Raw genomic sequence first — 12,628 nt, forward strand, 5'->3', positions numbered from 1 at the left:
AAGAAGGCCCTAAGGGGCTTAGAGCCTTTGTTTAACTGAACCAACCCGCTCGACAAGCATATCCAGTCCCGAGTATCAGGCTGGCAGTGCCAGAAATCATAAGGGGCTGGAGTTCAAGGGTCCAGTTGGTGACACAGGGCTTCAGGAGTGGCCTGGGGTGGAGACAGATGGCGGGGGGAGTATACTAGGGGCCAGGCCTTTCTTGTTCTTAAAACTCAGAGGGAGTTCTGTTACCCTATTTTAAAGAATACTCAGAGCTTTCTTAATAATGATTGCTCAAGATTGTACTCCCTAACTAACATTTTATTCCACGCAATGCAGAAAAACTATTAAGAAAAATGGTGAACATGTACCTACTTTGTGTGTTAAAAAGCAACCAACGTTCTGTGGGGTGGCTGGAGCTACACCCTCAAAGTCAGACACAGACACAGACACCTTCCAGAGGGGCTGTGCCTCAGAAGACGCACTAGGGTCTTCCCTTTGAAGGAACCAGCAACAGGAAGAGGGGACCAGAGAGGCCACATTAGCTGGGTTGAGAAAACTACTTAGAATTCATGAGTCTTATGTGTATGCTGCAAAACCTGTGATGGAATCAGGAGGCACAGACTCCCTATTCCAGAAATGCTTTGGAGTTTGGAGAGATCAAATCACAATTCAGAGCAGGGAGCTGTGACAGCTCTTCAAGAGTGAGAGAAATGAAGACCATATACGCAGAGGTAATATCCCCAAAGCAGCATTTTTATTTACCCACTGAATTCCAAAACATTTAATTTAGGAGTCTGGCATTTCATAATCACCCATCTTGATTGACATGGGCTGACACACATGGCGCTGTCAGGATACACAAGGACGATAGCCAAAGAGTTACAAAAAATAAATCCATGATTCTTAAACAATTGCAACCAAAAAAAAAAAAAAAAGTTACAGGTATCAAAACTTTAGATGCATTGCATTGAAAAGAAGGTTTGTGCACGTCATAATTTAAAGAGGCGAACAAGGTGCTACTGAAACCTCACGTTAAAGTGTATTATTAAGCTGATGGAAAGGAGCAAGTGGTCTCTCGTCCCGGCTTCCCTTAATGGGTTTCCATTAGCTAAGAAAGAAGAGGGAGGGGTGAATTCACTTTTGCATGCACAGATGTACTGCTTTAACAAAACACTAGCAGCTGGTTTGAAGTGGACCATTTAAATACCAACTGTAGCCTGCGTGGCTAATTCTCCTCTCTAACTTTCTGTGGCTTTCGCCTGCACTTCACCTAGACAGGCAAGCAAACGAAAATGCCTCCTTCAGAACGCACCTGTCTGCACAATCCAAAAAGGGAGCTCCTGTGGGCTCAAAGCAACCGTCAGTCCAGCAATGCCCATGAATTAATTTATCTGGAACTGCTTCCCGGGGCGGAGAGCAGGTCTGAGTAGCTGTGCTGCCGTACAGAGAGGTTGAGCACTGGATACTGAGTGAGTGTGGCGAGGAGGGACTGGTGGTGAAGGGGCGGGGCGGGGCGGGCCAAGGCGCTCAGTTGCCTTCTCCGGCTTCCTCGTCCTGCTGGTCGCTCGTCCAGAGGGTGAGGTTGTCTCGCAGCAGCTGCATGATGAGCGTGGAGTCCTTATAGGAATCCTCGTTTAGTGTGTCCAGCTCGGCTATGGCGTCGTCGAAGGCTTGTTTGGCGAGGAGGCAGGCCTGCTCGGGCGCGTTCTGGATCTCGTAGTAGAACACGGAGAAGTTGAGGGCCAGGCCCAGCCGGATGGGGTGTGTGGGCTGCATGTGCTCCTTGCTGATCTCGAAGGCCTCCTTGTAGGCCGCCTCTGAGGCCTCCACCACACTGTTCTTCTTCTCGCCAGAAGCCACCTCGGCCAGGTAGCGGTAGTAGTCGCCCTTCATCTTCAGGTAGAAGACCTTGCTCTCGTACTGGAAGTCATTGCAGTTCTTGATGAGGAACTTGTCCAGCAGCGCCAGCACATCGTTGCACACCGTCTCCAGCTCCTTCTCAATCTTCTCCCGGTAGGCCTTCACCTTCTCCAGCTTCTTCTCATTCCCGTCAGCCATGGTCTTCTGCTCGATGCTGCTGATGACCCTCCAGGAAGACCTCCGGGCACCAACCACATTCTTGTAGGCCACGGAGAGGAGGTTTCTGTCTTCATTGGAGAGAGGTTCATTAAGCTCGGTCACCTGCAACATCCCCAAAAGATAAACACTGAGACCCAAGTTCGAAAACCCGGGAGAGATCTTCCCTTCAATCCCGTCAACAACCCTCCTGAAAAACAGGATTATGTGGTACTTCGCTGGTGATCCCATCGTTAAGACGCCATGCTCCCAATGCAGGGGGCACGGGTTTGATCCCTTGGTCAGGGAACTAAGAAGCCACATGCCTCACAATATGGATAAAAAATATCCAAAATGAAACAGGATTACAGAGAAGCCACTCAAGAAAAACCAATTGGACAAGGACCCTATCTCAAGGGAGACTGAAGTCTAACAGAAGAGACAGACACCAACTCAAAAACACTAGAAGAACTTCGAGAGATTCATAATTCAGGCAGGCCTTGTGCCAAGTTCTTAAAAAGTAAAACAAGCAATTGTCTATCACCACTTCCCTCCTCAATAAGTCCCACACAAAATATAAACACCCTCCCTCTTCTAGCTTCCCCCATTTCCCAATCCCCAGGACTCTTCCTCTTCTGCTACAAGCCCTTAGCCAGGGATGGTCTCCCCCTCTGCCCAGTCCATCAACCCAACCACACTTCATTCTCCACAGTGTCTTCAGCTGTAAGCCTCCCCGACATTCCCCAGGAGGGTTGCCCACAAGCTGGGCTCCTCAGTACCATCACAGATAGGAATGGTGGCCACACAGGTCTGAAGTAATCCCCTATTCTCTACTCATCCACGTTCCCAGGTCCTTCAACACCTGGAACCCCACTGGTGTTCTCCAAGGACTGCCTTTAGACACTCACATACTCATATCACCTTACTACAAGTATAAAAAGATTTTATATTTTCCTGATAATTTGGCCTTTTATGGAAGCAACCCATATAAATCAAAATTCTATCTCAAATACAATGACAAATCTCAGAATGCCTGAATCCTTTAGAATGACACTTTTCTAGGACAATATTGCATAAAACAAAATGTGAGGCAAGAACAGAATTGAGAAAGCTCCTCAGATCTTCCAGTAAGCAAATCCCAACTAAGGCCACTTGATATTAAAGTGCAAATGACATCCATAAGGAGTCACTATATAATATACCTCATCCTGTGACCAATAAAACTGCTTTTGTTGGACTATTGCAAAGACACCTCAAGATACGTCCCCAGAGTATATCATTAAAATTCAGTGCATACCTGAAATATTTATATATCACAGAGTGTTTGTACAAGAGGCAGTATCATTATTCAGAAAAATCCTAAGACATCTGGAACATAGCCTGAGCTAGTTGTGTGACCTTCAACAGAACACAACTTTTCTGGGCATCAAAAGTCAAATTAGTGAAGCCAGCCCAAACAACCTCCAAGGATTTCTTCAGCTCTAAAGCCCTAGGATTCTGTTTTTCCTGAGCAATAACAACAGGTGTGGTTAAGGCCTGAGGTCAGTACTATAATGTGTGGGTCTATCTGTGGGTCCCAGGAATCCACAGGTCTGATCCCTTCTCCATCCAGAATAAACCGCCAAAAAAGGCTACTGGGCAATATTTGTAATGACACCTTCACAAGAAACACTACTGCCTAGGAGTGTCAGTGTTTATGTAACAATCACCTGGTTGCCTGCCAGTCTGAATGAATCACTATCGGCATCAGCTGAGTGTGACTAACAGCTAAACAAGCATTGTTCTCAGAACCCCAGCCAGGGCCTAACTAGGAAACAACTGCATATGTTTAAATATAGTGTTTTTTAATACTCCTGGATTACAACTTGGCTAACAAAAGGAAACTTATGGGAGGAAGATAGCTTTATTACTTGATCAGATAACTAAAGAAAAGTGGGCGTTTTCCCCAGATTGGAAAATTATAGACTGAAGTGAAATCCGATGGCCTGTTGTAAAACAAGATTTACAGCCAGTCTTGGCTATTGATACTTATTGCAAATAACCTTCGCTAATGTTTGTTAGTGCGAATTCTCAACACTTCAACTTCCAAAATACAGGAGCCAGGATACTTAAAGACAAGTCTGGTCACCCACAAGTCTGATCTACCTCAGGGGTAGATCCTGAGGGCAACGCAATGCAGGGCAGGAAAGTAGGAAATGCTGGTCCCAACCAACCCTCAGACTAGCCAGGCAGGACAGCCACCTGCGGATTCAGCAGAGAGGACTTCCTGCATCTCTAGGATCACAAGTTTCCAAACAGCTAACCAGGAGCAGACAGACTAGATACGGAATTCTCAAGACAGAAGAGACCTAGACAAGGATTCTCAACCTTCTTTCTCCTCCAATGTTGGTTCCAACACTCTCATGTCCATCATGAGATGTCCACTGGGCCAGCTGTGCCCAGTGCAGCGCCCCCCCCGCCCCCCCTGCCGACACTAAGTCTTCACATGGCCACGCCAGCTTTGAGGGACTCCCCCACCTCTGCTCACAGCCCCTCTGTCTGGTTCTCCTGCCCCACTCCTCACCCCAAGTAATCCTACTTAGATGCTTCCTGAAAACCTTGAGATTGTTGAGTCTTTCCCATTTGGGAAGGAGCTCCTCCCATCTCCTTTGAGGACTGGCCTCCCTGCCAGTCATTCTGCTCATGTATGTCCTCACCAGGGAGCCTCTGGCTGCACCAGCTCCCTTCACCCTTCTCTGCTCTGGACCACATGGCATTTCTGAAAGCATCGAATGACCTGGTCAGTTATGAATTTATTTATCTTCTTGTGACACCATTGGCTTATTCAACAATCCCCAAGGGCCTCCTCCCACTAACTCAAAGGGCAATAAGCTATGTGTTTGTGAGTAAAAATAGACCCGCTGCCAAAAATAGCACATGAACTATTTGGGAAAACTTAAAGTTCTCAATCTGGGAAACATCCAACCTCAAAAGTAACACTGAACAAACAAATGAAAAAAAAAAAAATCACCCCTGAGCTGCCAGACCACATGGCTCAAGCTGAGGTTTAGATACTCCTCCTCCCGAGAAGCCTTCTCATCCTTCATGGCCACACACACACACACACACACACCCCCGAGAAGCCTTCTCATCCATGGCCACACACACACACACACACACACACACACCCGAGAAGCCTTCTCATCCATGGCCACACACACACACACACACACACACACACACACACACACACCCCCGAGAAGCCTTCTCATCCATGGCCACACACACACACACACACCCCCGAGAAGCCTTCTCATCCATGGCCACACACACACACACACCCCCGAGAAGCCTTCTCATCCATGGCCACACACACACACACACACACACACACACACACACACACACACACCCCCCCCCCCCCCCCGAGAAGCCTTCTCATCCATGGCCACACACACACACACACACACACACACACACACACACACACACACACACACACACACACACACACACACACCCCGAGAAGCCTTCTCATCCATGGCCACACACACACACACACCCCCGAGAAGCCTTCTCATCCATGGCCACACACACACACACACACACACACACACACACACACACACACACACACACACACACACACACACACACACACACACACACACACACACACACACACACACACACACACACACACCCCCCCGAGAAGCCTTCTCATCCATGGCCACACACACACACACACACCCGAGAAGCCTTCTCATCCATGGCCACACACACACACACACACACACACACACACACACACACCCCCGAGAAGCCTTCTCATCCATGGCCACACACACACACACACACACACACACCCCCGAGAAGCCTTCTCATCCATGGCCACACACACACACACACACACACACACACCCCCGAGAAGCCTTCTCATCCATGGCCACACACACACACACACACACACACCCACCCAAGAAGCCTTCTCATCCATGGCCACACACACACACACACACACACACACACACACACACACCCGAGAAGCCTTCTCATCCATGGCCACACACACACACACACACACACACACACACACACACCCGAGAAGCCTTCTCATCCATGGCCACACACACACACACACACACACACCCGAGAAGCCTTCTCATCCATGGCCACACACACACACACACACACCCCCGAGAAGCCTTCTCATCCATGGCCACACACACACACACACACACACACCCCCTTCATGGCCACACACACACACACACACACTCCCACCACTCCACACATTACAGCCACCCACACCCGCATGCTACCAACAAGCTTGCTTTTGATATAGTTTACAACAGAGGAAAAAAAAATCCTCAAGAACAATTACATAAACATAACCACATGATAGTCTTTAAGCTTCTTTGGCAGAACCCTATATAGATTTTTAAAAAAGAAAAGTGACCAAAAAAAAAAAAAGAAAAGTGACCTTGAAGAATGAAAACTTTTTTTTTTTGGTTGATTCTTTCCCAAGTTAATGCCCCCCAAAGTGAGGATTCTGCCTGGTACCCCACTGGCAAGGCACCCATCATTGGTCTCCACTTGCCCTAACCTGGAAAGACCACCTTCTGTCCTCACCAGCGAGAAGCTGCAGGTTCTGCAAGGCCAGGAAGGGCCCTGGCTTTGAGCTCACAGCAGGTGAGTTCGGGTAGTGACTGTTCCCTCTAAGCTCACTACCGGTCAAAATAGCTACCCTTGTATCGTTAAGAAACCACCTTTGTCTTGCTCTGGGCTTAAGCAGACATTTTCACGGGCCATGACTGGCATTAAACACAACCCCATCTGAACAGGGTCACTGCACACTACTGCCCTGAGGCACTAGCTCCGAAGTCTTCAGAAGCTGAGCGGGTTCCAACCACAGGGAAGTGCCAAAACCCACCACTAAGGAGGGGACGCCACTGCAGGGTGAGGAGCAGGAGGGGCAGTTTCAACTGGCTTCGACCTGGACACTTGGAAGAATCTGACCAACCTAAACACTGAAACTTGGGGGGTCTCTAGGCTTGTAAAATATACTAAACACAATATAGAGAAACAATCTCTTAAAACTATAATTTAACAGTCTTGCACTTCTCAATTCGTAACAGGAACTCAAAATAATACTTTTGCTTCCTAAGCTAAAAAAAACCCAAAACAAAACTGGTCTTTAAGAGACCAAGCACAATCCAGATGTGAGTCTGCCTATGTGAGACCAAGCATAATACAGTTATGTTCCCCTGCTGTAGCTAAGACCCATAAGTGGCAGATTCTGTCTTTAATTAAACTTGGCATAAATGACTTATTTCTAATAGAGGGAATTATTTGTTCAATAAGCCCACTTATGTGACTGGCTCAGAACTTAAGTCACCAATGATGACAATGGCTAACGGATGAGAAAGTATAGGAGAAGAAACTTGATCCCTCAGCCTCATGGGGCATCATCACTGGGTTAAAGGGACAGCTCTAAACTTGAGAGCCGCAATCTTCACTTTACAGCTCGACCTTGAGAAAATTCATCTCTTCAAATCTCATTTGTAAAATGTAGTAACAGGATCCATCCAGAGTTGTTCTCAAGAGTAAATGAGAACATACACATGGAATCAAAGCCACCATTTACTGAGTGCCTAATAGGTAAAATGGTAAATTTAATAAACCTGATGAACTATAACATAGAACACAAACTTGGGTTATCCGCCCCCACCCCCCGTCATTATTTCTGAAAAAGTGTGACACTGAAGTCTTATCACTAATATCAAGTTCCAGACAAAGATGAGAAAATAAATTTTTGGTTTCTTTAAAGGAATGGTGGGGTTTTTGACAGCAGGAGCTTTTTGGGGGATAATTTAGGAACCCCAAATCCAGATGGGGACAGCTCATGTCAATGCAGCAAAGCTATGTAAACTGCTCACCAAGTGAATGTCTTTTAACTGAGAATATTGCAGGACTAATGCAGAGCCCTCTTCCTTCCTCAGCCATTAAGACAAAGTGATACTTACATTGGCAACATGGCTTGCTGGTTCACATACATTTCAAGTGGTAGTACCAGTGTGGCTGTATGATGCCACACTGGTCACAGTTCTGGTCCACCTCAGAATCATCCTTAGTTTCCATATCTGCAACATGGGTTAAGTCCCAGCCTAGGACGCTCAGCTGTGCTCTCCTTTCACAGAGCACTTGCTCACTCCCTACTTCCTGAGATCTTACACCTATTGGAATTAACAGCCTTTGGCCACCAGGCTGGACCTCAAAAGCTGCAGCTTTGTTGCCTGCACTTAAGATTTCTACAGATAGCCTTCAAGTACTTCAGGTGTATTTCTCTGTCCTTTGTCGATGACTGTGCAACAATATTAGAACACACCATGCCATCCCAAATAATTTTGACATTTTATAACTTCATGATTGCCACCTATGTTTCAGTATGGATGACTAAGGGTAATGACATGACTGAATGATGTCTATCCATGAGTATTCACTAGAAATCTATCTGATTAGTTACTCTTTCCTTAGATCACTTAGTTTTATGCACTAATATTTTTATCCCACACTATGGATCTATCTCATAGTTCTCAGGAGAAACTAGGCTCATTTTATGGAGGTGATGAATTGTATAAGGTCATTCCAAGACTGGTCTGAAATGGACTTGGGTTCCAGAATCTTTCACAACTTTTCTTTCCACTATTCCACTCTATGTAAGCAGCTAGATGTGAGATGAACTGGAAGACACACCTTTATTTAACTTCAAAAACATTTCTTGCCTCTTCAAATTGGGGCATGAGGCAGGGAACTTCAGCTCTCAACTGATGTGAACAAACACGTTTGTTTTCAACATGCGTGATTTTCAGGCCTTACCGACACCATCCTCCAGGTGATGCTGGGAGCATAAGGAACATCAGTCATTACAGGCAGGCAATATTATTAGGTACCATTTAAACGATAAAGGAAACAGAAAACAAGTTAGAAGAATGAAAGCTAAAAACCCACTTGACAGTAATACCAACATAACTAGTTTTGCACTTCAGAGGACCAAGAGACAAGAGATTGTGAGCTTCAAGGTCACAGACTGGCTGCATCAGAGCATTCCCTCACTCAGGTGCTTTACAGCAGTCTACTTACCTGCCCTGAAGAAAACCCCCATAAACCTAGAGAGTTAACAGAATCCCAAATCTTCCCAAAAGCTGTATTTTAGGCCTAGGATATCAGTGAAATAGGGACTAAGCCTTCAAAAAACATTAAAAATTTAACGTTCAAACGTCAACTTGGGTAAAATGTGAGAAAGTTTTCCACTGACCTTGCTGAGTCCTTTCCAATAAATATATCCGTTAATTTAGATGAGAAAAAAATTTTCTTTAATAGAAGAAACAGGCATATTGACCAAAAAAGTTCTCGTTTTAATAGCAGTTACCTTGAGGGAATGATTCTCACAATTCTGAGATGACATAATTAGAGCTTGGATTGAATTTTCAGGAGCCTACCCAACCCACCAATCATCTCTGATACCGATGTTATGTTTCCAATACACGTTTGCAAAATCCTACCTTAATGTCTCAGAGAAAATCTGTGGCCACAAGTAGGAAGCTACAGGAAAGCATTTTTCAAGCCTGCTTACAAAGAGCAGAAAACCAATTATTTTTTCTCTGCAAACTCTATTCCTTTCCTGTTACATCTCTGCACTCTCTCCTTACTTCTCATTTCAAATTTCCTGTTTCCCACAGTTCCACAACTGCTTTCTAGTCATTTTCCTTTAATCTCACTCACTTTGTTTCCAGCCCCCCCTTTAGTCCCCAGAAGGCTTCTAACACTGCAGTCTTCAGGTCCCACTGGCAGGACAGGTGAGGGCCTCACTAAAGTGTCCAGAGAGTGGTCTCAACCTGCACAACCCCGGGCCTCAGTGACGAGGGAGAAGAGGCGCACTTAGTGTGACGTGCTGAGTGGACAGGAGTGGCTTTATCCCAAAGATTAAGCCCAGGACCCCTTGAGAGGAAATGCACTCATAGTCAGTCTTATTTCTGTAAAATCTGCTAAATTATTAAATCTTTTTTTTTTTTCCTTATGAAACCCTCAGAATTACATAGACTTCAGGTTCCAAACCTACATCGTGCCTGGCCTGGATGAAAAGCTCCTTCTTATCTAGCCCATAACACCCTGCTTGGGCTCAACTGGAGATAACCAATGAGTCAACAAATAGGCGGTGGTGATGGTGGTTTCCAGACACCTGGTTCAAGGTATGATGTGGAGAACATGGGAAAGATAGTGCTTCAAGTACCCTTCTCACCTGGATGATCCTAAATTTGGACCCCAACAACAGATTTCACAACAGCAGATTTTGTATTAATAACAAAAATCTTAAAAGGAGCTTTTCACATGACTCTGAAATTTTAGGGAGCCACTGTATTTGAAGATTTTTCAGTATCAAATCTCCTCCCAAGGCACGAAAAAAGGGCAAAGGAGCTAAATAACCCGGGACAGTCATTCTTGAACTTACACCCACTGGCACTTGCCTTGAGGGATGGGTCAAGGGCAGCTCTGAGGCCCACCCCACCCCCCACCCCGAGTATCTGAGTCTGCAGGTCTAGGGTGGGGCCCCAGCGGATCCGCCCCCGTCTCAGGAGGTTGTGCGCTGGGTGAACAGAGCAGGTTGCCGACTGTGGCTCTAGCCCTGTGACCTTGACGCAGAGAGAAGTAATGATCATTTAGAGAAGACGTGAAACACTACGAGGAGACAAAGCAGTGAGAGGGTCGCTGGAACTCTAGGTCTCAGACACGCAGGTGGTGTCTAATCCAAGGCACTGGCCAGGGTGTGGCCGGCCACGATTCCTTCCCCGGAAATGGAGCTGCAGGCGGGTCTCCGAGGATCTCGAGAGGGCAAAGGCACATGGGTTCGGCTCGCCCAGGAGTCGGAACCCGTTTGGGGTTCCAGGCAGACGGGCGCAGCATCCGACATGGGAGGGGGCCCCACGCCCTCGCCTGACTGCAGGGTAGGGGTCTCGGCACACAAAGCGGACCCCGGGCGTGGGAGGATGGAACTAGAGCGGTTCCGGCGAGCAGAAAGAAAGCGCATCGGGATTACACCGACTTCGGGTCGTGGCAGCGGAAACCAGTGGAGACAGGGCGCCACTCACTAGGTGATTCTTTATTACAAGTTGGGGTGCGTGGAGGAAAGCGAGAGGGGGTGCCCCAGCCTGGCGGAACGGGCCGGAGGAGGAATGCGGCTCCCCCACGCTCCCCCGGGCACCCTCCCCCATCCGGGCTCCAAGCTGGGATGCCGCGCCCCCCATCCGCCCGCGGGGTCCCCGCTGCGCCCCCTCCCCGGAGACCCCACCCCGCCCGGCCGCAAGAAATGGCGGGACGCGCGGCGGGCGCGGGAAGCGAGGGCTGTGGGCCGGCGGCCGCGCCCAGTCGGGCGGCGGGCTCGCCCCGGGCCCGAAGGGGCTGCAGCCAGGCCGCCCACCCCTCCCCTACACCGGGCCCCCGACCGACCACCCGGGCTCCCGGCGCGCTCACCGCCTTCATGGCGGAGGCCATGTCGTCGTAGCGCTCCGCCTGCTCGGCCAGCCGCGCCCGCTGCAGCAGCTGCTCGCGGTCCCCCATGTCGCTGAGCCCGGCCTCGCCTCGCTTCCCGCTCCGCTCGCTCGCCCGCGCGTCCTCTCCGGTCGCCGCGGAGGCCGCCGCCGCGCACGCGCACTGGCTTGCCGGCCGGCCGAGGCTGCAGGCAGTAAGCAGCGCCTCTCGCCCTCTCGCTGGCTCGCCCCGCGCTCTGTGGCTCGCGCCGCGGACGCCGCCGAGGGAGGACAGGCGGCCGCGCGGGGGGCGGGGGATGGGAGGACGAGAGGACGCCTGCGCAGTGGGAGCGGCCGGGCCGGGCGGCGCGGAGCGGCGCGAGTGGGAGGGGGGAAGGGCGGCCCGGCCCTAACGGTCTATTTCAAGGTGACGTCACCTTCTATAAATAGCTGCGGCCACCGCCCCGCCCCAGAGTCGCGCAGGCGCCGTGTGAGTGCTGCATTTTACCGCCGCAGAGGTGGAGGTGCGAGAGGGGAGACCTGGGGTGGGGCCTGCGGAGCCGGGCAGCGGAGCGCGGTGACGGAGACCCCGCAGGCCGCGCACTGTCACGGCCCCATCCAGAAAGGAGGCTCTGAGTTCAGGATAGACGTCTGGCTTGAGGAGGGACCCAAAAGCAAATACACTTAGTGCTTGGGAGAGCAGGAGGCCGCGTGCCCGAGGGGCGGGCGGACCAGACTCGCGCCCGCCCAGCCTGGCCGTTGGGCTTCTGTGGGCCACACCCAGCGCTTGGGTCCGCGCTGGCCGGGCGGGGTGGGGTCCAGCCTTCCGAAACAGCCCCAGGCGCGTTCACTCAGGGGGTCCCCACCCTGGGAGGTGGCCTTGGCCCTTCCACCACGGGAGGAGGGACTGAGTGGCCCCGCTGGAACGGGTAACACCACACACCTGCTGGCCCGGTGCTAGGCCCTTGCAGGCACGATGCTATTTAATGCTCACAACCCCAACCCTGTGGGCACTGCTGGTCTCCCCATCTTTCAAAGCCGGAATAGTGACATGCTCAAGGTTACACCGCCTGTAAGTTGTG

General features: G+C 49.7%; 1 protein-coding gene across 1 annotated transcript; it reads right to left on the minus strand.

The window, feature by feature from the left end:
- Positions 1-717: 717 nt before the first annotated feature.
- Positions 718-11,865, minus strand: YWHAH (tyrosine 3-monooxygenase/tryptophan 5-monooxygenase activation protein eta). Its single transcript, XM_043901255.1, has 2 exons — positions 11,551-11,865; positions 718-2,166 (listed from the first exon to the last, which is right to left on the minus strand). The coding sequence occupies exons 1-2, from the start codon at positions 11,635-11,637 to the stop codon at positions 1,513-1,515; spliced, it is 741 nt and encodes a 246-aa protein (XP_043757190.1). The 5' UTR covers positions 11,638-11,865; the 3' UTR covers positions 718-1,512.
- Positions 11,866-12,628: the final 763 nt, after the last annotated feature.

This window comes from Cervus elaphus, chromosome 5 (genome assembly GCF_910594005.1).
Source record: "Cervus elaphus chromosome 5, mCerEla1.1, whole genome shotgun sequence".
Lineage (NCBI taxonomy): Eukaryota > Metazoa > Chordata > Mammalia > Artiodactyla > Cervidae > Cervus > Cervus elaphus.